Source organism: Euprymna scolopes, chromosome 14 (genome assembly GCF_053919585.1).
Source record: "Euprymna scolopes isolate OS-2025 chromosome 14, ASM5391958v1, whole genome shotgun sequence".
Taxonomy (NCBI): domain Eukaryota; kingdom Metazoa; phylum Mollusca; class Cephalopoda; order Sepiida; family Sepiolidae; genus Euprymna; species Euprymna scolopes.
The window spans coordinates 74,208,480-74,234,372 of record NC_136495.1 but is presented as its reverse complement, the minus strand read 5'-3'; the positions used below and the strand labels follow the sequence as shown (position 1 = coordinate 74,234,372).

General features: G+C 35.9%; 1 protein-coding gene across 2 annotated transcripts in view; it reads left to right on the top strand.

Annotated features, from left to right (window-relative positions):
• The window catches only part of LOC145293091 (hexosaminidase D-like), a 127,190-nt gene that overhangs the window by 35,477 nt on the left and 65,820 nt on the right, over window positions 1-25,893 (top strand). The window contains exons 1-4 of one of the 2 annotated variants that reach the window (XM_080139465.1): window positions 873-1,000; window positions 6,734-6,801; window positions 11,208-11,262; window positions 13,935-14,044. In XM_080139465.1, the coding sequence (XP_079995591.1) occupies window positions 6,776-6,801; window positions 11,208-11,262; window positions 13,935-14,044 (191 nt within the window). In that variant the 5' untranslated portion in view covers window positions 873-1,000; window positions 6,734-6,775. Of the gene's footprint in view, window positions 1-872; window positions 1,001-6,733; window positions 6,802-11,207; window positions 11,263-13,934; window positions 14,045-25,893 lie in introns of those variants that run through there. The other variant, XM_080139466.1, reaches the window with a different exon arrangement.

Genomic DNA, 25,893 nt, shown 5'->3' with positions numbered 1-25,893 from the left:
ATCACCACTTATCAAGGCCCAGAAGCCACTCAGGGATAAGGGTTATTGCAAGTACATTACGTTAGTGTGGAGATTTGATGAAGTGTTTACTTAAGGGGGGGGGTTCATTAGGAATTTGTTAACGTTTGACTTGAAGACATCCAAGTTGTAGTCCGGTGGGAAGCAGGCAGACGGAACAGAGTTCCACAGGCGTGCAGTTCTAAGAAAGATTTAGGCACAGATATAGAGTGGGGGAAATTTTTCACAGTGGATTCAGCTAGACGGGTGTTTTTCGTGAAAGATTGGCGAGGGGGGACCAGAGATTGGAGTTCAGACGAGCACCTGCCATGGAAGTAACGATAAAACAAGGATAGGCTCGCAACGTCTCTTCTGTGGGAGAGAGGTTGCAGGGTAGAGAAAAGGGCATCCCCCACTAAGCCACGAAGTCTATTTTGTACTCTGTCAAGGCAGGATAGGCTGATTTTAGCAGCTCCTGCCCAGATATGGCAACAGTATTCCATCCTTGGACGTACTTGGCTTTTATATAGATAGAGAATTGCATCAGTAGTGTTGCTGTAGAGTCACTGTGATTGCACCTCTGCACCTGGCTATTAGGCAAAGAAGGAGTATGAAAGCCGGGCGAGAGACAGAGTCTATTTACTCCTTACGTAGTTTAGGTTTGCAAACCAGTTGCATATTTGTTTTTTGACAACTTTTTCGAATCTATGTGTACAGCAATACAAACCCCCTCATTATTTTTTATTTTTATATTTTTAAACAAAACCATAAGAAAGAAATCTTTTAATAACTATCCACTTTTGCCGGTTGAGGGATTCATCAAGTCGAGCTGTTCAGGATGGTTGAAGGGAGACAACACGTGCTTGTTGCAAATACGCAACGAAGACATAACTAAGCGAAAAAAAAAAAAATAAATAAAAAAAATGGCTTGCCGGGTCGGCGAGAATCGAGCATGACAAGAATTATCGCTTTTCTATGAATAGAAATTCGAATTGCGAAAAAGGTAAGAATTTCATTGCAATTTGCAACAAATACATCTTTGTTTTATTCTAACTGGCCAGACAATTTTTTTTATCATCGTATTTTTAAATATTAAGAAAATAATAATAAAAAGACATTTGAAATATTTACAAGTGAACACAACGCAACAAACAATAACAATGTCGAAAAATATTGTTTTTATGGTATTTTTTACGACCTGCCCATATAAGCAGTATAAATACCCACAACCTCCTCATGTTAAGAACGGCTTTCGGAATAAATACCCCTTAACCTCCTCATATTAAAAGGCCTTCGAGGTTGGGGAGTTTTTTTGGGGTTTTTTTTTTTTTCAGAAAGCCGTTCTTAACATGGGGAGGCTGGGGGTGTTTACTACGCTAGGGCAGGTCGTAAAAAAATACCGTTTTTCTTTTAATATTTAATTTATAAATTTGGGATAGTTATGTGTATTTCTCGTCTCTACGTGACGTGACGTGACGTGACGTCCAATCGTGCACGTGGTTTTTTGTTGAAATCCGTTATTTGTTGAAATCAAAACTATAATAGCATAAAGTATTAAAAATATTGGCTATATGGGCTTTCATAGATTGATTAACCAACATGTCCGACTGATGTTGACGTCACGTGGTAATTTAAAATTGCGAAATGCGGATTTAGGAACGAAACGCGTTTTAATAGTTTTTGACGCAAAAAACAACAAAAAACACAAACATTTGCATTAACGAGAATTTGAATAAAAGAAGGAAAACAACAAACGAAAGCGAAGTTGTGACTACATTTTTTAATTGCGAAATGTGGATTTAGAAACGAAATACGTTTTAATAGTTTTAATATTAAAATCAATAAAATAAGTAACACTGACATTTTTGCGTCTTGATCTTGGTTTTTGATCGCAAGGTCAAGGCTGCTACTTGCTCTACAAAATTGCTAGTGACAGCCATCTTGATATTTTACTCATTCAATGTTTACACATTTTAATCGTGCATTTCTCGAGTTTCGATGGGTAAAATGAATTAACTTTTTAATCGAAATGACTCCTCATGTAATAATGTTTAAATAAGAAATATTTTTAATGCCTACACAGACTTATTTTTTTCATATCACCCACAAACCCTATTTAGTGGCATTACCAAATATATTGTCTTTAAATATAATAAATAAGAATATCCGTAATCTTATCATATAATTTTTTATTAACATTTGTTTTTTTTTTTTTAATAAATTTAATATGGCCAATTACGAAATAATTAAATTTCACTTGAAAAATTCTATTTTAAAAAAACATTAATAATTATAAAGAGAAACAGAATTGAAAAAAATAAAATAAAAAAACGGTATAGTTTAAGAAAAACAGACGAAATAAAGATGGATGCGTATGCAGAGAAGGTACCGTGCTATTTTTTTTTTTTTTTAATTGTGTTTTAAAGTTAAATTCATGTTTTAAGGTATTTTTCTTTATTAAATATTGAGGTGAAATTACAGAATAGTTACAAAACACTCTTCCCTCTCATGTTAAAAATGGGTTTCTAAATAATAATACTATTATTTCAGAATCATACTTACTCTGCATGCGAACCCAAAAATCAAAATAAAAAGCTCTCCAAACAACACCAGGTCGGTACAGATGTCTATAGAGATGCTGTTAGATGCTGATCCTATATCCCTCCCCACAAGGGCAGAATTTTTAATATGAGGAAATACAGTTCCCTAAAAACTGGCACTTGGGATTGAAAAAAAAAAAAAAAAAAAAAAAAAATGACTCAGTTTAGAAAGATTTCTTCTTCACTGTTTAAGGATAGAACTGATGCTATGCTATGCATGCTTTGATTTTTTTTTTTTTTTTACTCACCTCCACCCCAAACAAGGTCTAATATCGCCACTTGGACATAAGGGACTACTAATTGGGACCATGCCGAGGAAAGATTAACAAGATGTTGATATACATTACATTTGAACTTCTGCATGTCAGTACAATCATGGAAGCAGGTAGATAGAAAGGATTCCAAAGTCTAGTTGTTCGAAGGAAGAAGCTATTAGAGTAGAAAGCTTGTCATTTAGAGACCTAACGTGAAGGGGTGTGATTTTGTTGCTAAGTGGGTTTGTCGGGGACATGTATGTCGAGGGGGCACAAGTGCAATGAGTTCATCAGTGCATAATCCATTAAAATACTTGTAAAACAAGCACAGGGATGCAACATTGCGGTGATGGGACAGGGGTTGGAGTCTAGTTTATAAATTAGGATTTGTTAGATTGGAGAGCCTTTTTTGGACCCTATATAAGAGGAAAAGACTAGTGGTAGATGAACCAGCCTAGATGTGGCAACAATACACCATGCATGGGTGAATGGTGGCTTTATAAAAGTACAGGATACTCTCCAGTGTGAGTAATCTTCTAGCACAATAGAGGGAGCCCACCTTCTTTGCAGCAGTCTTTGCAATGTCCTCAATGTATTTATTCCAGTTCATATTTCCTGTGAATGTTAAGCCAAGGAATTCGAAGGAAGAATTCGCAGGTAGTGAGTTATTTGTCATGGATATCAGTGATTGGAGAGGCGTCTTGTAATTGTTAAAGGAGAGCAGCTTAGTTTTACTAGCATTAAATGTCACCATCCATTTACGTGCCCATTCAACTACGGTCTGGAGGGCATTTTCTAATGATTCAGCCATTGTTTTAGATTTGTGTACATCCGTTCTTCTCTCATGCATGTTATAGAGCGTTTATCATCAGCAAATATTAGGTTGGTGCAAAAACAATATTGTTTTCTCACATATGTTACTTTTATATATGATTTCTGAATTAATTCATTGATATGTATATATATAGCCAGGTTATATGTCATTTTGAAGCGCGTTTTTCACTATCAAATTGTGTTATGCGTTAACATTCTCAATTTCTTCATTCATTTTTTTGCAGGCTTTTCAACAGCACGGACAAAATTCAAATCTGTACGATTTTCTTGTTCCAGTTCAAACTTGGCTGAAAAGCTGGCGAGACAGCTCATGATATCAATGATGCGTTTGGCCCAGGAACCACTGACGAACATGTGGCACAATGGTGGTTCAAGAAATTTTGCAATGGTGACGAGAGCCTCGAAGATGGAGACAGTCAAGGTCTACTGACTGTGATTTATAACGAATATTTGAAAGCCTTAATTGAAGCCGATCCTTGCAAAACCACACAAGAAGTTGCTATTGAACTCAAGGTCGCTCACTCAACAGTTGTTTGCCATTTAAGGCAAATAGGGATGTCAAAAAGTTGGATAAATGGGTGCCGTTTTGAGGTGTCTTCTACACTCTTTCTGCGCAACAAAAATGACCCATTTCTCGAGTGGATTGTGACATGTGATGAGAAGTGGATCCTCTATGACAACTTGCAACATTCAGCACAGTGGTTGGATGCCGTAGAAGCCCACAACACTTCCCAAAGCCGAAATTGCACCAAAAAAAGGTTATGGTCGCTGTTTGGTGATCTGTGGCTGGTCTCATCCATCACAGCCTCTTGAATCAGGGCAAAACGATTACGGTGGAAAAGTGCTGCCAACAAATTGACAAAATGCACCAGACGTTACAGCGTACATGCCTGAGATGGGTCAATATAAAGGGACCAATTCTCCTCCATGACAACGGTCGCCTGCATGTTGCGCGACTGACCCTGCAGAAGCTGAACAAATTGGTCTACGAGACTCTGCCTCATCTGCCATATTCACCGGACTTTTTCAAGCATTTTGACAACTTCCTGTGTGAAAAATGCTTCAAAAGCGGAAATGATGCTGAATCGGCCTTTAATGACTTCATTGCTTCCAGTACTCTGGATTTCTATGCTAGGATAAATAAACTTTTTTCTCATTGGCAAAAATGTGTTGATTCTAATGGTTTTTATTTCGATTAATAAAGTTTATTATGAAAGGAAACTACCTGACACTTCAGGCATAGATAGGTGGTGACCCCCTAGTAACAAAAACAAAAACTCTCATAATGATATGAAAGCTGTTTTCCACTTACAACGTTTTGCGGCACACCAGTAATCATTTTTATGGCACATCAATGTGACACGGCATGGTGTAGGAGTCACTGAGATAAATACATGGTTTGGATTTATTTGTATCTGTGCATACATTAATACTTTGGTGGTTTGAACATGCAGCTCATCAACCAGACATAGCACCAGTCACACTTGGTCTTTTGGATAGGAGCAAGATGTCTGTTTATAAATATCTTTATAAAAAAATAAATTTTCCAACAAATTTGGGATTCGTATTATTTGGATTCTTTGGACTATTGTTCTCATCTCGCATGTCATTTTCATAACATTTCAGCTGATGTAACTTCTTCAGGTGTATCTTGTCGAACTGTAGAATCTTTCTGTCAAACTCGGGAAAGAATTTTGAACAGAACTCTGTATTTACTTCATGGGCGTAACTTGTTCTTCTTCCTTCAGCCATGACTGGATAAAGGTCCAAAGTAATTTGCAATTGTATTTTTCGGTCGCCCACACTGAGAATTAAACTTTATACAGCTGAATTTTTCCAAGTACTCTAACCACTGCACCACGAGTTCTTGCTGGAGAAGATCAGAGGTTACATCAACTGAAACATTGTGAAAATGACACTCAAGATGAGAACAGTAGTCCAAAGAAACCAAATAATACAAATAACCAATCCTCATCTAAAAAATTCAAAAACGTAAATTTGGGATTATTTTAAGTAGGATGGTCTCTAGTGTAAATGTGGTATTGTGGTGACTGTAATGATTCTAGTTAAGACTAGGATGGACATTTTTTTATCACTTTAGACTAATGATGGGACGATTCCAATATTTTTCCCCGATTCTGATACAATTACCGATTCCATACTAAATTATCAATTCCGATTCTTTATAAATCTCGAACAACAATAGAGTTGTTATATTTTCCAGATTATCATAAAAACATATGTTAAGTATGCAGATATTTTCTAAAATGTAAAAACACATGTGGCTGGTAATCTATAGATTTTAGTTTTACTGGTAGTTTATAATCAATAAATATTTATTATTCTATCAATAAATATTTATTATTCTATCAATAAATATTTATTATTCTATCAATAAATATCTATTATTTTATGATAACTACCAGCAGTGGAATATTTTGCTTAAAAAAATATCAAATAAACAAGACAATTAAAAGAATCGTTTTTGGCATCAAAAAATATGCACAGATTTATTTGATACTGATTCTGATATCTCTAAAAGTTCTGATTTTTATAATTTCCATACTTCCAAAAGTTCTGATTTTTCCGATTCATGATTTCGATTAACTTTCCCAACACTACTTTGGATGAAGGATGACCAATGACACCCATTTTCATCACGCTTTTAATGTCCATGCACCTAATTTGTTTTAAAAGTAAATTTTAAAATATTTTCTGCAAATAAATTATGCAAAGTGTAGTATCTGTTCTGCTACTTTTTGTCCTCAGTCATTGAAGGAGAAATCCTTCTAGGCTGAGAAAATTTTAATTTTTGTTCCAATCTAGAGCTGGATTTTTTATTACATTAAAAACTGACCTTATGTCTACCTCTGTCCTTGAGGGTGGGGTGTGCGTACATAAGGACACTTGGCGTTCCTAAAGTTGAATATCACAAAAAAAAACATCATAAAAAACAACTGACTACACAATTAAAATTTACCTCCAGTTATTAATTAAAGGCATTCAGATATGACAAACTTGACCCTTTATTTTTGTTTTCTTTAACAGAATCAATTTCAACGATATTGCAGCAGTCATCAAGTTGCGTCCATGGCTACGGATCCAGATTTTTACCAGTAAGTATTGCTGTTATATATTGGGATTGTATGCTAGTGAGTAGAGATTATGTTAACTAGTATGAATTTTGACAAGAATTACATGCCAGGAAAACCTGACAGCAAACAGAAATAGACCACCAGCTGCCGTGATTAATGCGGGTGTTCAAAGGTTAGCAACCTAGACAAAACGCACTTGAAAGTTAGGTGTTGAATGATATTAGATAGAAATAATCACATGTTCAGGGGAGAGAACAGTTTTGAAGCAGGGACATGGATAGACAAGATCTGCTTGGCAATGTAGAAATATACGTGAATATTTCCGTTCATCAACCATTTTAAGGCCAAGTAAGAATATTAATTTACAAGTAATTTATGTGATCTTTCCCCAAAAGAGAAACTTCTCTGAATAAAAGTGTAATGTTGTTGTTCTCTCTAATGTTGCCCAGCTCTCGATAAATGGCACCAGACACAGCTGGCTCTCAATACACGGCACCAGACACAGCTGGCTCTCAATACACGGCACTAGACACTGCTGGCTCTCAGTACACGGCACCAGACACTGCTGGCTCTCAATACACGGCACCAGACACTGCTGGCTCTCAATACACAGCACCAGACACTGCTGGCTCTCAATACACGGCACCAGACACTGCTGGCTCTCAATACACGGCACCAGACACTGCTGGCTCTCAATACACGGCACCAGACACTGCTGGCTCTCAATACACGGAACCAGACACTGCTGGCTCTCAATACACGGCACCAGACACTGCTGGCTCTCAATACACAGCACCAGACACTGCTGGCTCTCAATACACGGCACCAGACACTGCTGGCTCTCAATACACGGCACCAGACACAGCTGGCTCTCAATACACGGCACCAGACACAGCTGGCTCTTAATACACGGCACCAGACACTGCTGGTTCTCAATACACGGGACCAGACACAGCTGGCTCTTAATACATAACATCAGACACAGCTGGCTCTCAGTACATGATACCAGACACAGCTGGCTCTCAATACTTGGTTAGCTGGATAGCTTTGGAAGGGGTAAAAGAAAGAGATTCACGTGCTTGTTGAATGTAACTTCCAAATCACCACATATTCTTTCTTTTTTCTTCTCTTTGCTTCTCCTCCCCCTTCCTGCTGATCTTTATACCTATATATGTATTCCCTTTCATGACGTTACGCCAATATCACAGCTTAAAAAGCTGACTCGTCACGTGAGTCGTCATTTAATTGCTGAGCCAGATTACATTACAAAAGCTTTGAATGGCAACAAATTTGTTTACTATTAAAATGTTACATTCAGATTTTTGTGTTTTTGCCCTGTTTCTTTCGAATGTTCCATTTAAAGCCAAATTTTGCAAATTTGACTTTTTTGAAGCATTGTGACTTTCAAAAATTGTATTTGGTCTTTTTCAAAGTGTAACATACGGACTAATCAAGGAAGGAACAAACAGAATATTATTATTAATAAGAAATACAATTTTAAAATAAAAAGTCATTTAAAGTTTTAAAGATAAAAAACCTCAATTGTTTTGGTTCTTAACTTGAACTAAAACATATCATGTACCTTTCTTTTTTTTTTAATGAATGAAAGACAAGCGACTGTTCACGTACATAAAAAGACTTTGTTTTGTTGACTGTTTCTTGATCGCTGATTTGCAATAATCCACATATATGCGTTTGTTGGAAACAACGTGCGCAAATAGTTTGTTTAATGTTTTTGTTTGATGCTAAAATGTTACATTTAAGCTTGTGCTTTCCAGATAGAAAGACCTTTAGGTTTCATTAAAGAAAGACTTGAGTTTTTGAAAGAGGAGACGCCTGGATTTCCAACATGGAGAAACTTGAGCTATCAACAAAAAGTTTGAAAACTTGAGCTATCGACAAAAAGTTTGAAAACTTGAGCTATCGACAAAAAGTTTGAAAACTGTAGCTATCGACAAAAAGTTTGAAAACTTGAGCTATCGACAAAAAGTTTGAAAACTTGAGCTATCGACAAAAAGTAAACCAAAAATGTTACGTTGTGATATTTTGGTGATTTTTTTTTTCATTGCAACAACCAAGACCTAAGACTTAAATTTTTAATGGAAATCGCTCCAGACAAGGCATGAAGCCACTTGATATAAGGAGCTAAAAAAATACAACTTCAAGATCAAAAACTTGCCAATGATAAGTGTTAGACGGAATAGGATCCAACCTAGAAAACAGCAATGTCAGAAACATCACTGATGGAATGTGAGGACTAAAAGGCAAAATAAGGGAAGTTATGCTTTGATAGAGTTCAAAACTGACTTCATAACCTAATAGATGATGTACTTTTCTCTTCTCTGCGACCTCTTTACCACAGAAGGCGCATTGTGAGTCTGTCTCTGTTCTGTTGTTATTTTTATGGCAAGTGCTCGTCTGAGCTCTAATCTATATCTCCCCTTTGCCAAACTTTCACAAAACTAGCTACAACCACTATCAACAATTTCCCCTACTCTCAATCTGTGCCTAAATCTAAACGCAGATTCCATAAACAAAGTTTCTTTCATATAACTGCCTGCCTGTGGGACATTGTTCCACTCGCGTGCTTCCCAGTCGATTACAATATGGTAGCTTTCAAGTCGAATGTGAACAAGTTCTTGTTGACCTGTCCTCTTAAATAATGCAAATTCTACCCAACTTAACCATTAACGATTACTACACTATCACATTACATTCATTAACTCTTATCCTCGAGTGGCCTTTCGGCTTTGATAAGTGATAACTCCCTTGTAAAAAAAAAAAAAAAGAAGACATAACAAGATCTACTTTCTACTGTCCTTAAGAAGTCAGTTGTTTTAATCATCCCCTCCCTTGGCAGAAAGTCATCTAGCCTGGATCATGGCTTGGATAGAATATATCTTAAATTTGGAAATGTATGAAGACTCCTACTGAGGGTCAAAGAGATTGCATATGTTAAATGGACAAAAATTGTTGTTACAAATTAAAAACGTCACTATTCAGCAAGTGCTTAATTCACCAGAAGGTTTGGTGAATGAAAGAGATAAAAACATAGTTCATGTACAAAACATATTGATATTCAAATTTATAGAAGCCAATACAAATATGGAGGCGAAATGGATAGACACAAACTGAAGCAAATTAAGATATATAACGGTGGAATAAGCTATGCTGATTCACCTTTTCATTAATATCAGGGGTGCCTTTCGGGTAAAAATGGCTAAAATTGACACTTTTGTGTTTATTAAAAAAAATTGATGCCTTGGATTTTTGAAAAACTTTCTGAAAAATTGTAACTAGCTGATTTCCATATAATTTTGTTTGTCTATATACTTCGCGATAACTCTTGGGTATGTCCCAGGAGCTCTTTTAGGGCTAATAAAAACATTCCATTTTTGTCCAAAATTTTCTGTGTATGTCTATTTAGCAGTTTTGCATGGTGCTTAACTCAAATTTAAATATTTTAAGGCCTTCAGGACTTTTGGGACTAAATGGGGGAGAGGGCAAATGATGGACTTAGTCATTTTTTTTTTTTTGCATGGTGCAGAACTCAAATTTACATATGTTATGGCTGCACCGTTTGTTCATTTTCACTGGGGACTTTTGGGGCTAAATGGGAGGGAGGGCAATGCTGACTTTAGTCATTTTTTTATGCCTCGTTCACTGTGTACTTACAGGGGACCATGCATGTTTCACTTATTTTTATGTTGTTTAGGTAAGGCATTCCCAGTTCACATACGTACGAAGTTGAGAATTACAGTAAGATTCTGATGGCTTTTTTTTACTTTGGAATTAACTGGTGTCATCATGATTAAGAAATTAAATGTTTTTATTAAACAAAATGAAATTAAATGGCTTCTAGCTATTATCTCTTCACGGTTTACCAGTACTCATTCCGTGGGAACCACTGCCATATATGGTAATGTTGTTTGTATATATGTTGACGAATGAACTTATTGTTTTCTTACTTATTACATGTTCTTACAGTGTTATCTGATGGGAGTTCTGAATCGTATTATATTCCAGAAAAATATTCCTTCTTCAGATATGGTTGACTATAGTTAAAACATGCATATGGGGGGGGGGGGCATTTGTAAAACAAGCAGTTTCGCAGTAATTGAAATAGATCTGAAATTAATCACCACTTTTGTATAATAATTAGGGCTAGGACAACAGAATATTCTATTCATTGTTTTTACTCTTGAGTATATATCCGACACAGTTAATCAACTGAGAACCACATCACTCTATATAAAAAATATATAAGATATCAATGGATATATACTCAAGAGTCCAAACAATGAAAAGAATATGCTGTTGTCCAAGCCCTAATAATAATAATTATTATTTTTACATCCAATTTTCCATCGTCTTTTTTAAAGCATAAATGGATTAAATTTCAATAATTTTTTTTTTCTTTTTTTCAGCATTGTCCATCTAGACTTGAAGGGTGCTCCACCCAAACTTAGCTATTTAGCTGAGGTAAGTACACAGCTATTTTGATTTTACGAAATCATTTTTTGGAGGTTCTTGTTCACTATTCACCTAATATTAAATAATAAAAATAAAGAAAAATATGTATGATATATGTACCCGTGACAGAACTAAAATATCATATTCCAAAAATCACACAAATTAATCAATTAGTTATATCTTTAAATAAGAAAATCAAATTTTATTAGTATCCAAGGAGTGATTGTCTTTTTTTCTTTTTTTTTTTTATACATAGGGGTCGCCACTTATCAAGGCCCAGAGGCCACTCGAGGATAAGGGTTATTGAGTGTACAGTAGTCAGTGGGATAATACAGTAATCGTTAGTAGTGGAAATTTGGTAAATTGGATTACTTAAGGGGACGGTTCATCAAGAATTTGTTTATGTTGGACTTGAAGACAACCAAATTGTAGTCAGGTGGAAAACAGGCAAATGGAAGAGAGTTCCACTGGCATGCAGTTTTAAGAAAGAAGCTTTCTTCATGAAATCTACGTTTTGGTTTAGGCACAAAAAGCGTGGAGAAAATTATTGACAGTGTTTTCAGCTAGACAGGTGTTTTTTGTGAAAGTTTGGCAAGGGAGGATCATAGATTGGAGCTCAGACGAGCACTTGCCATGGAAATAATGATAAAGCAGAGACAAGCTCGCAACGTCTCTTCTGTGGGAAAGAGGCTGCAGGGAAGAGAAAAGGGCATCCCCTACTAAGCTACAAAGTCTATTTTGAACTCTGTCAAGCAGGATAAGCTGCTTCTAGCAGTTACTACCACTATTTTGAAAAAACTTCAAAGAAACAAAAGGAGATAAGTCAACAATAATCTATGCTTACTACATTTCTGTTGTAATGCCTATGAATTCCTATTAATTGCTTAAGAATGGTTTTCTTTATAAGAATGAAACTACTTTATCATTTTACATGATTTTTTGAATATGATAGTTTTGTTTCATTACAGTTAGGTACGAAATACATATTTTTCTCATTTATCTGGAGAAAAACCAAAATATTTGCTTTCTTTGAGATCATCTCCTCTCCCAAAGTGTAATTGACCGATTGCCTTTTAAAATAACATGCATGAACCAAATGACATGAGAACAAGGGAGATAATTCATGTTTATTATCGGTAACTGTTAATCACATTGATAAATATTTGGGCTAGCTGCTGATTTTAATAAGAATTCTTTTATATCTCATTGATGAATTCAGGGTCTTTTTTTTTTTTTAATAGAAATTTCTTTAGATACAGCATGAAGCTACTTGATGTAAGGAGCTAAAAAATACTACTTCAAGGCCAAAAACTTGCCAACAATAAGTGTTAGATGGACTAGATTCTGACTCAGAAAACAACGATTCTTCTCTCTTTGTCAGAAACATCACTGATGGAATGTGAGGACTAAAGGACAAAATAAGGGAAGTAAAAGTTATGCGGCTGTATAAAGTAAATCCAAGATCCACTTTCTACTTTCCTCCATATTAACAAATCAAAAACTAAAGAAAAATCTGTATGATGTAGGCAGCCGTGACAAAACGAAAACATCATATTCCAAAAATCATATAAATTCATCAAGTGGTTTTTTAAGTGATTCATAACAAAAATCTTACAAGTTTGAATTATTGTTGATTCATCTTTCTTATTTTTTTAAATTATTTTCAAGATGTCAATGCTAGACAGTCACTTCTTCACAGTAGGAAATTTGATTTTCTTGTTTAAAAATAAAATTACTTGATCAATTTATATGATTTTTGAAATATGATATTCTCATTTTATTTTTTATATTTTTTTTAATATAGGGTGAATTCTGAGCAAGAACCCTATCACTTACATTGGTTTCAATGTGCTGTTGGTTAATATCATCTTTGAATCATTACAAGTCTTTTCAGATTATTTAATGCCAAATCCAGTAAGCTTGGAAAACGGTTTTTATGCTTCAAGATTGTTATATCTTCAAATATTTATTCATGGAGTTTGGTTTGGTTGTTTTATTTTATGGCATATAAACCCTTTTCTGGTTATTTAATGCCAAATCCAATAATTTTGGAATTCTGGACAAGAACCATTATAATTCTTCAAGTTGTGTGCTGAACTGATTTTAAATAAACTGTATATAACATAAACTATTTTCATTTGTATTTTTTTTTTGTACAAATTACATGCACAGGCACTCTTACAGGGGGTATCCATTGTCTCTGAATATGTCTATGACAGTTTGATGTTATAAATGAAACAAAATCTTTAATCAATATTTATAATCATCTGAAACCATTCACTCATTTGAGAGCTATCTTGTTTTTCTTTGTTCTTTGTGATTGAACAACAAGTCTTTAAAAAATTGTACTTACACCTAGAAGAATATGTTGTCTATAAATAAAAAAAAACTTGACTGAACAAATACTTTGTATGTTCTATGTCCCAGATAATTTTGAATTTTTGACTTTTTTTTAACAGAACATAAACCAAAATAAAAATGTGTCATTCAATAGAAACATTAATAGGTTAGACCTGTGGTTCCCAACCTGTTTACATGGCGACATACTATTGAATTCTTTAAATTTTCATGTCACACCTATCCCCAAAAAATAAATATCTATTTAATCATACCATAGTACCTTTAACATGCGTGCATGTGTCATGGTAACTGTTTTCTAACAACTGTTTGAATTCTTTTAGGTGTTTCCATTGATGCACAAATGGGGTTCAAACTGTTTGCTGATTGAGTATGAAGATATGTTTCCATACGAAGGGGAACTGGAGACAATCGCAGCTGAACACGCTTACAGGTTCGTAACTGTTTCGAGTTTTCTTTTCAAACCTGATTCAATTATGCTTTGTTGTTGTTGAGTTGAATATTAAAGGGGATGCATGATCACATAAAGAATAAGAACCCAACTGATTGATAACCTTATGTGGAAAAGAGAAAAATGGGTTCTTGCCCAGAATTCACCATGTATTAAAAAAACAAAAATAAAGAAAAATCTGTATGATGTACACATACCCATGATAAAACGTAAATATCATATTCCAAAAATCATATAAATTGATCAAGTAGTTTTAAGATTTTATAAGAAAATCAAATTTTATGAGTAACCTACGAATATCCACTAAAGAAAATCCAAAGGCGATTATCAACAATAATTCAAACTTTATGTTGTAACACCTATGAATTCTTATTAATAGCTTAAAAATGAATTTCTTTATGAAAATAAAATTACTTGATCAGTTTATATGATTTTTGGAATATGTATTTTTGTTTCATCAAGGGTACGTAAATCATACAGATTTTTCTTTATTTTTGGTCCCCGGACAAAGGAGGGATTGAACCTAGTAATTCACTCCTGTTCGTTTGTTCACACTTTTCTCAATAACCACGCCTTGGAATTTTCAAAATTTTGGACAAACGTTAGTCATGGTAAAAGTAAATTTTTACCAGAACGGATTTTCGAGATAGCTCTTGTGCCCCCACCCTCTCCAGAGGGCATTGTCAGAGAAAAATCGTTCATACATTCGTTTGTTCGCACTTTTCTCAATAACCATGCATTGAATTTTTAAAAAAAAACTTTGTATAAACATTAGTCATGGTGTAAGTAAATTTTTTCACTTGTGAAGAAGGACCTCGCGTGCTCAGCTTGTTTGTTTTTAATATGAAGGAATTCTGGACAAGAACCCCTAACTCTTGCAATCACACTAGCACCTGTTCCACCCTGTGCTTCAATCTAATCAGCATCTATCGATATACTATTTCAAGTGACTTTTTCTCCTGATCTAAAATGAAAAACTTCTATCCAAACTGTTGCTTACATTGCTGCAGAAATGATCATTTTATTTTTGTTTGATTTTACCGTGCCAGAAATTACTAGACTTCTTATGCATTCCTCCATCTATATAATGCTAAAATGGAGAGGCGTTGCTTAGAGCATTTGTACTTGCCTAAATATTTTTGTTACTTTTAAACTATCAATTACGAACATCAGGTTGCTTGTTGAACACATTTGCTTGTATAAGTATTTTCCTTGAATTATCAAAACTTTTAATCAAGACATGTATTTTTTTTTTATCTGTATGAAAAGAAAGAATTTTCACCAAACTTTTTTCTCATTGATAAACAGATTAAGAGAGCTCATCATTAAAAAAATCTCACTAATTCTCTATCTGCATAAAATTTAGATATGTCCTAGTGTGAATTCTTGCAGCCATATTTGGGGAGGTACAACTCAGAACACTGTTTCTTGTTTTTTTTTTATTTTTATTTTTTTTATTACATTTTCACCCAAACAAGGCATATTGCGACTTTGATGTAGGGGGCTACTGTCAGGGACCTAAGTTCCAGGGGTACTATCTAGGGAGTTTAGCAGCAAGATGTCTGTTCACATTACACTTGAACTTCTGCAACAGTTGGGGAAGCAGAAAACCAGAAGAGAACTCCAAAGTCCTGCAGTTCTGGGGAAGAATCTATTAGAGTATAAGGCTTTTTACATCTAGAGATCTCTACTGTGTAGGGGTGGGACTTTGCTGCTTGTCAGGTTTATCGGGGGTATTTTCATTGAGGGGGTACAAGTCCTTTTTTTTTTTTTTTTATTACATTTTCACCCCAAACAAGGCAAATTGCCACTTTGGTGTAGGGGGCTACTATCAGGGGCAACAACTACTGGGGTACTATATAGGGATTTGGGCAGCAAGATGTTGGTTCATGTTACACTTGAACTTCTGCACGTCAGTACTGTTGGGGAAGCAGGGACCTGGAATGGAATTCCAAAGTCTAGCGGTTCTGGGGAAGAAACTATTGGAGTAGAAAGATCTTTTACATCTAGGGATCTCTACAGTGTGGGGGTGGGATTTAGCAGCCTGTCAGGTTTGTCGAGGGTGCTCACGTCCTGAGGGCACAAGTGATTGCAGTTCGTCAGAGCATTCACCACTAAAATACTTGTAGAACAGGCAGAGGGATGCAACATTTCGTCGATGGGACAGAGGCTGAAGCTTAGATGCAAGTTCAGAGCCTATCAGGTTTGCGACTCTCTTTTGAACCTTGTCAAGGAGCGAGAGACTAGTAGCAGATGCACCAGCCCAAATGTGACAGCAATACTCCATACATGGGCGAATGGTGGCCTTATAGAGGTACAGGATACTTTTGGGTGTTAGTAGTTTTCTAGCATGGTAGAGAGAGCCCACCTTTCTTGCAGTGGCCCTGGCAATGCCTTCAATGTAATTGTTCCAACTCATGTTTCTTGTGAACGTTAGGCCAAGGAGTTTGAAAGATGTACTCTCAGATAAAGGGTCGTTGGCCATTGCTATAGGTGGTAGAGAGGGTTTCTTGTAATTATTGAATGAAACTAGTTTAGTCTTGGCAGCATTGAACATGACCAACAATTTTTGTCCCCATTCCACTACAGATTGGAGGTCTTCCTCTAGTGTTTCTGCCATTTCTTTAGAAATGTGTTCATTCGTCTTCCTGTCGTGCCTGCCATAGAGTGTAGTGTCATCAGCATATATACCCATCTCAGAGGCAATTTTGTCTGGGAGGTCATTTATGAATATCAGGAACAATAGAGGTCCAAGGATAGACCCCTGGGGCACTCCCGCATTTATATCATATTGTTTAGATGTATGACCGTCGAGGACAACCTGGATTTTTCTAAGAAGGATTTAATTATGTTAAGTATTCTACTAGTGATACCGTATGATCTAATTTTCCTGAGGAGACCCTCATGCCATACCCTGTCAAAAGCCTTAGATATATCTAGAGCTACCGCTCTGCCCTCCCCTGCTTTGTCCAGTGAATGGTATATACGTTCAGAGATTACAGTTAGGATGTCTGCTGTGGAACGGGCTTGTCTAAATCCATATTGTAATTTGTCAGAGCATTCACCATTAAAATATTTGCAAAACATGCAGAGGGATGCAACATTTCGTCGGTGGGACAGGAGCTGAAGTTTAGATGACAGTTCGGGACCAATTAGGTTGGCGACTCTCTTTTGGACCCTGTCCAGGAGCGAGAAACTAGTGGCAGACGCACCAGCCCAAATGTGACAGCAGTACTCCATACATCGGCGAATGGTGGCTTTGTAGAGATACAGGATATTTTCAGGTGTAAGTAACTTTCTAGCACGATAGAAAGAGCCCACCTTCTTTGCAGCAACCTTAGCAATGATATCAATGTATCTATTCCAACTCATGTTTCCTGTGAACATTAAGCCAAGGAGCTTGAATGAAGTGCTCGCAGGTAAAGTATCTCTAGCCATAGGTATTGGTGGTTGGTAAGGTTTCATGTAATTATTAAAGAAAACTAGCTTTGTCTTGGCAGCATTGAACGTTACTATTCATTTATGACCCCATTCCACTGCAGACTGAAGATATTCCTCTAGGGTTTCGACCATTACCTTTGATAGGTGTTCATTGGTTTTCCCCATGTGTCTGCAATAGAGCGTAGTGTCGTCGGCAAATATATCCATCTCAGAGACAATTTTGAAAGGTAAGTCATTTATGAATATACGAAATAAAGGTCCAAGGATCGATCCCTGAGGTACACCCGCATTTATATAAAATTTTTTGGATGTACACTCATCGAGGACGTCCTGGATTATTCTCTCATTTAAGAAGGATCTAATTATGCTAAGCATTCATCCAGTAATACCATAGGATCTTATTTTTATGAGAAGACCATCGTGCTATACTCTGTCAAAAGCCTTAGATGTATCAAGGGCTACTGCCCTCCCCTCCCCTGCCTTATCCAGTGCTTGGTATAAACGTTTAGAGATTACAGTTAGAATATCTGCAGTATAACAGGTTTGCTTATACCCATAGTGGTGGTCTGACAGAAGTTTAGCACCTGTAAAGTAGTGGACTAGAGCTTAATTAAGGACTCAAATATTTTGGCAAAAAGAGGGAGGAAGCTAATTGGGCAATAATTTAATGGGTCACTTCTTTCGCCAGAGTTTTTGTAAACTGGTACCACAGAAGCAGTTTTCCAGCAGCCAGGAAGCAAGATTCGTTAAGGCATTTGTTAAAGAGTTTAGAGAGAACAGGAGCAACGTCAGTGGGAGCATTTTTTTAATAGCACAGTTGGGATGAGGTCAAGTCCACATGCTTTTGAGGTGTCTAGGTTTTTTATAATATCATGTACTTGGGAGGGCGTGATTTTCAGATCATCTAGCGTGGTTTCTGTCCGCAGAGGAAAATCAGAGAGGGAATGGCTTGCTGGATCCAAGTTAGAGTTTGAGGCAAACTGACGAACAAGCATGCTAGCTTTCTCAGTTGCTGTGCAAACAACCTCATGATTGTTTGATAGTGAGGGTATTGTCGATTGCCCATTATTTACTACACTATTGTAGAGTTCCTAATTTTTGCGCTTCAATGCGTTTCCTGGTGGTTTCAGTATATTTACTCTTAGCTGTTGCTACTTCTTTCTTGCAATTATTTCTAATTTCTATATACCTTTGTCTGTTTGTACATGACTTATGCCGGATAAATCTATGGTATACATGTTGCCTCTGAGCAATGGCTGCTGCACATGTAGACGTAAACCATTGGGGAGAGTGGGGTTTACTATAGACTTCCATGTAGGAACATGCGCTTCAATTGCTGCTTTGAACCATTCAGTAGTCTCATTTGCGCACTGTTCTGCTGGAAGAGAAAATATATTTCCCCATGGGGTGTCTCTGATATGATCTTTAATGGCTTCCCAGTCAGCCTTATTGTAGTACCTTGTTGTTTTGAACAATGGCTTTTCAACTTGGGGTCGAGAGTTTAGAGTAATGTCTATCATTATCACAGCGTGATCAGCATTCCTGAGTGGGCAATGAGTATTTGTTACACAATCATCAGGAACAGTTGTCAGAAATAGATCCAAAAGTGAGGCTTGCTCATCCTGGCGATCTGGGAGACGTTTCGGGAATGTTACTGTCTGCGTCAAGGAATGGGATATAGCAAAGTTATGGATGATGCTGCTAGCTGTATCAGTGTAGTTAGAGAAGCCAAGCCAATTTTTGTGGTGGGTGTCAAATTCACCAAATACATGTATTTGGGCGCTAGTGTCAAGGGAGAGTGCTACATCTATGCTGTAAGAGACATGATTGATTATAGTACAGTCCTGGGTTGGTGGAGAGCGATAAAGAAAATACAAGTAGCTAACGCTATGTTGTAAAGTTACTTTAAAGCACATGAAGGGTTGGTCACCTGGTTCTAGTTTAGATTCTCTAGACATGGAGAGGGTGTTACGAATATAGACTCCAGGTCCGTGCATATGCTTGTCAGAGTCCTTACGACAAAGTGGAAGATAACCAGACATGTTAAAGATGTTAGATGGGATTGAGGAGTGCAAGTTAGTTTCACTTAGTGCTAATATATCCGGGTAGTTTGCTAGGAGAAATGATTCTACATCATCTAAGTTAGTTCTAAGTCCTTTGATATTTGTAAATGCAAGCCTCAAGGGAAGAGGCAAATTGTTTGAGTGTGTGTCTGGTTTGAACATTTTTTTGGATTGAGCTGTCATTTCATTTTATTTCATAGTTTTTCAGATCTAAGGTGAAGTGCTAGGCAAAACGGATGTGCATAGGCACCATCATGCAACACGAGTAGACCATCAGCTGACTCCTCATCCACAGGAATGTGGCCTCGTGAATGCCCACCAGAGATGAGTGCAGGGTGCCTTTCCATGCGCGACATGGCACTACAAACATCCCAATATTATACAACTGATGATAGAGCAGCCGCTCTAAACGCTACCAAAGAGTTAGGGCTCCTGTACTGTCAGTCGGAAACAGCAACCAGCAACTGTCAAACCGGTACCCTCAAACCTGTCTGACAGGAGTGGCCCAGTCCAATCATGTTAGCATGTATGGTAAACAAACACCCCCAAGATGCCCAGGCGTAGGGGAAGGGAATGAGGCAAATGTGAGGGACGGCATTCATTGCCCTAGTCAAGAAACAAGACTAAGCATTGAGCTTCTCTAATGAGTCCCTGCAGCCGCACCTCTGCTCCTGGCTAATAGGCAAAGAAGGAGTATGGAAGCCGGGTGATAAGCAGAGCCTATCTACTCCTTAAGCAGTTTTGGTTTGCAAACCGGTGATTTGATCAAGTCACCAGCTCTCAGGAGGTTGTTGTCCAGGACTGAGGAGGCCTCCCTCCCCTGTTTTGTGCCAAGACGTATGAGGTCAGTGGCACAGGTTTACAAATCTGAGTTTTCTGTCTCCTAGATGGATGACCTAATCAGATCTATGGGTCCATCAGCACTGAAAGGGTTTTCCCCGCACCTGGTTTCAAGGCCAGGTATTTCTATGCCCTCACATGCATAGTTAGGATTAATAGAGTTAGTATCAAAGAATTAGTATCTGCTTTGAAGTTACACTCCTCAGAATTGGAAGATGAGGTTACGTTTTGAAAGGAGTTATATATGAGTATGGGTTGTAGGTTTAAAATTAATTTCTACTAGAAAAAAAAATATCGTTTTTGGATTAGTGACTAATTGGAAAATTATAGTATAAGGGTTAGGTGTTAGTTTTCATGTAGAGATAATCACCAGTACGTTTCCCATCTAAGTGAAAGAAATGTAGTTTGCTAGTTAATATAGATCACTGGGCACAAACCGTGGCTAATAGGTATCTATTCTATAGAGTATAAATATAGGTTAAGCTAATGCATGCCTTAGCAATAGAATTCTATGGATGTTTAGCATTTACCGATTTTTAAAAGGTCAGCCTCCTATTGTTTATGACCGAAAGCGAAAAAAAACCCTTCCAAGGTACGTGATTTTACATCAGCTTGGTGGTCCTGGATATGACCTTAAACTATATCTAGTGGTGAGGCCCCAGCTTGCAGGCTTTGGGGAGTGTGGAGCCACCCTTTAATTACCATTGCTCCCAGGTCCACTCTGACCCGGAGTGGTAGTACCTGTTAGGATCCCAACTATGGGTTAAATAGAAACCAACTTGAAAACAACAAATATATTCTATTAAAAAATTGTTCTTCAAAATCTTTGGATTCGGCATTAAATAACCTGAAAAGAGTTGATATGCCGTAAAACAAAACCAACCAAACAACCCACCAACATCAGCTTGGGGAGAAGAGCAATTGTTTTTTTCGCCCACTTGGAATAGGAGAGATGATATACTTACAAGAATACAGCATTAATATACAATATAGATATACAGGGATTAGGAGAGGTTTTAGGGGTATAAGAGTGTGTAACGTTTCCATGCAAAGCAGACACAGGCAGGTGTCTTGGAGGCAAGTATTATCCCTTTTAAGCAGACATTTAGAAATAACATTTGTGCCAGTTATTTTAGTAAAATAACTCAGTAACAATAAAAATGTGGCCAGTATAGGCCTTATATTTAAACATTACACTTAGTCATAGAATGATATATTATGATTTCCAAAAAGAGGAAAACAGTATAAGCAAATGAGAGCAGGAAAATAGGTTTGGTGAATTAGCAATGACTTTGTATTTTATATTAATAATTGCTTCCTTAGCAGTGGTAATTAAAAGATGTTTGTTTACCACGACAGTTGCGATTACGCATTGTATTCAGTTAGGTTTCAATTTCTTTTCAGCCTGTCGTCAACACTGAGGGGTCTTTAATACTTATGGAAATTGGTATTTTAGTTAGTTTTGTATCTTCGGGGATAAAGATTGAAAAATTTGATTTAAGTGCAGTTTTAGAATAGTCTAGGCCAGTCAAGTGAATAAAGGTAGTATGCAAAACAAAAAAAAAATTGCTCTTGTGGAAGAAATATAGATAGGGGAGTTGGGGCTTGTTGAACTAGTCAGACAAAGATCGACTCAAGTAATTCTCACATATTTCAACTGCTCCAGTGTTTCAGCACAATGTGTTAAAAAACCTCTTTAGTCATTCACTCGCAGATGGGTTACCTAGTAAATTTACAAGTTCTACTGAGCAATCAGATTAGAAAAGGTAAGTTATTCCTGTTTATGGTGAAGTCAAGTGACTCCTTGTACATTGCTCTGTCTGAAAGTGAGGCCTGTAAAACTGCCCACATTTGAGGTTCAATTGTGAGCTAACGAGGAAAGAACCAAACACCTTTTTTGGAGGAATTTAAATTCAGACTATCAAGAATGTCTAGGAACAATAAAAATTCAATTTCCAATAGTGCCACATGTTTTTTTTGGGTCGCCTTAGACCAATACCCGAATCTGAACTTAAAAGTTCAATAACTCAGAAACAGTTCCTTTTCAGAGGTTTTAAACATGATTTTTGGATTCCTCGTGTCCATGTCCATGCGAATTTTCAAGGTTCTACCTAGTCTAGAAATTGATTTATGCCCCAAAACGTAATTTCATAATTTCGCGAATTTGCGCCTTGATGCGATATACGTAAAATACCAAAATTGCGATATTTCTGAAACCGCTTCAAGTTAAAATCCCAAATTTTCAGGATTCCCTAGTTTTTATGATATCAACATATGAGGAAAGTTTGGAAAAAATCTGAGAGGTAAGGGTGTCATGGTCTGGATGATTTGAGATGGAATTACCCCTACTTTTTCTATCTCCATTTCTAGTCTCTTTACCTTTTTCTCTTTCTACTCTCTCCTGTTCTTTCTTTTATTGTCTATTCTTTTTTAATGATACCCATTATTTATTTTCTTTTTGTTATTACTTATATGTTGCCTTTTCACATATATATATTGTTAAAAAAATATCTAACTATACCTAGGTTGAAAATAGGTCAGCTTACTTAGATATCTACTCTTCTCGTGAAAAACACACACAAAAGAAGGGGTGAACCTAAGGGCAACTATACTTTTGTCCTGCAAGTGCCCGCCCATTGGCTTATTAGGATGAGCACAGTGGAAACTAGGAAGCTGATTGGCTAACTAAAAATTCAATAGCATGTGCGTATATAAAAATGTGCAGTAACCAGAACACTTTGCATAAGCCTGACGAATTCTCATGAGAATGAAACGTGGAATATTCTGTGTAGCTTAATTGCCATATATATATTTTTATAACTTACTACCTAGCTCTACCTATGTATTGAGCACTGTTGAAGTAAATACTGAAAATTTATGCATAAAATTATATTTTTTAAATATTAATTTATATGATTAAATGAAGTAGATGTATGTTATAAAAATATATATGGTAATTAAACTATACAGCATATTCTGTGTTTTATTCTCATGAGAATTCGTCAGGCTTATGCTAATACCCCTTAAATAGAACCAAACATACGAGAATAGAAAGGTAATATATATATATATATATATATATATATATATATATATATATATATACTAGTAAAAGTACCCGTCATTGACTGGGTTCAAAAACAGCCTACAGAAAATGGACTCTGATTTATGAAAGTATGATAGGTTATGAAAAGGAAGGGTTGTAAAGAGATAGCTTCGAATTTGGGGGTTATCAAAACCAAAGCAAAATATGATAAAAATAAAATAGATAAACCCCATAATTTATTATACCATACCTGTTCACACTGAAACACTTATCACAATATTCTGTGGATCTATATTAAAGAACCTTGTTAAACTTTGTGACATATTTCCATTCTATGGAGGTCAGGCGCGAACGAACACCTCATAATTTTATTATACCATATTTCTTCAAACTGAAACATAATTATCAAAGTATACTTATGCAGATAGATATGAAAAGTCTTTATTAAAGTTTGTGCCTATTTCCATTATATGGAGGCCAGGCGCGAACGCAGACCCCACAATTTTATTATACCATCCCTATTTAAGTTGAAACATACTTATCAAAGTATTCTTATGTACATCTATATCAAAAAAACTTGTAAACGTTTTTTTATTTAATTTTTAAATTTTTTATTTCCATACTTTGTGGACCAGACGCGAACACAGACCCCACAATTTTAATGAACCCCTATTCTGCCAGATCAAACATACCCATTCCTGTGTCTTGATACATCTTCTATCATTATATGTAATCAGTTTTTTAAAATAATCAACTATATAGGAACCTATTCGTGACCAAACACACATACACACACAGACATTCAGCTTTATATTATATATATATATATATATATAATTTTAAATATAATGGCCGGAAGTCTCTCGAAAGCTCTTTCAGCTATCATCTCATCAGGAGAAAATCGATAGCGTAAAATAATAATACTAAAGTAAAGAGTTCTGATGGGGAACTATTGAATGTGCCAAAAATACAGGGACACTAAAATAAAGTTTATTAACGTTTAAAAAACGATTAAAATATTGGCACAACGAGGGGGGGGGAATATTGTGCCAATATTTTAATCGTATTTTAAACGTTAATAAACTTTATTTTCGTGTCCCCGTATTTTTTGGCACATTCAATAGTTCCCCATCAGAACTCTTTACTTTCGACATAGTATTATTATTTTATGCTATCGATTTTCTCCTGATGAGATGATAGTTGAAAGAGCTCTCGAGAAACTTCTGCCCATTATATTTAAAACTGTATTTAAATTCTGTACCTCTAAACATTTATATATATATAGAGCCTTTCTATTCTCGTATACTTGATTCCATTTAATTATATTTTAATATTTTTATGCTCGTATGTTATATCTTTTTTAATATAGTTTAATGTATACTTCCATCATTTCCACTATAAATGGTAAACCAACTTTGATCTATATTTTATACTAGCAGGGGTGCCCGGCGTTGCTCGGCTGTTTGGAGGTGTATGCTGTGCAAAAAAAGCAAAAAAACAAAAAAAATGGTTAATTTTTTAAAACTTTGACCCCTATTATGACCCCTTAAAATTTATAGTTTCGGGCTCAACACTTTATTAAGTTAGATCCAGGTTCAAGGAACCTATATCTAAAATTTCAAGTGTCTAGACCCAAAATTGTCGGAGGAGTTTGGTAGAGTTCTTAAAGGTCAAATCGTTGAAATTTGACCCCTTAACAGCCAAATTTCTGGCTGACACCCGTCACATCGATTTTCCCAAATCTCAGTACCCGGTATTTCAAATTTCGAGTCTATAGACTAAAAATTGACAGAGTTATTGCATAGGGAAATGTACACAGACAGACAGACAGACAGACACGTTCACTTTTATAGATATATAGATTTGGTATAATCCTGACTTTTCTCTTCTTCTGATAAGAAGAGAAGCATTTAGCTTCAAAATGTTATGGTCTAAAGAGGTTTTTCTATTGTATTCTTTTCTTATTGATCTGATGATATGCAACTTTTATTCCTCATCTTTTATTTAATACCAATGTAACTATTAGTTTTACTGTTGTTATAGGAGCTGCACTGAACTTATAAATGATGTTGATTCATTCTAGTGGTTTTGAGGGTTGGGGATGCATTGCTTTTTACTACTACATTTTAGGTTTTAAATTTTTTATAAAATATGATAAGTCTAATTTTATTGTTGTCAGTAAGAGGAAACGTATCTATGGATAATATGTTTTATGGCCTTCTAATTCAAAGCCCTGTTTAATTTGGTTACAGTAGAGTAGATTAATAGTATCAGGAGTTTGCTGTTGTGGAGTATTACTATTTGTGATGGTATTTTTAAGTTCTGGAGCATTAATTTTATTTGCTGGTTGACACTATAGTTTGGAAATCTGTTATTGATAAGGACTTGCTTGATATTTTTTAGATCAAAGAAAAGTGTCCTTTTATCAGGAGATTAGGTTG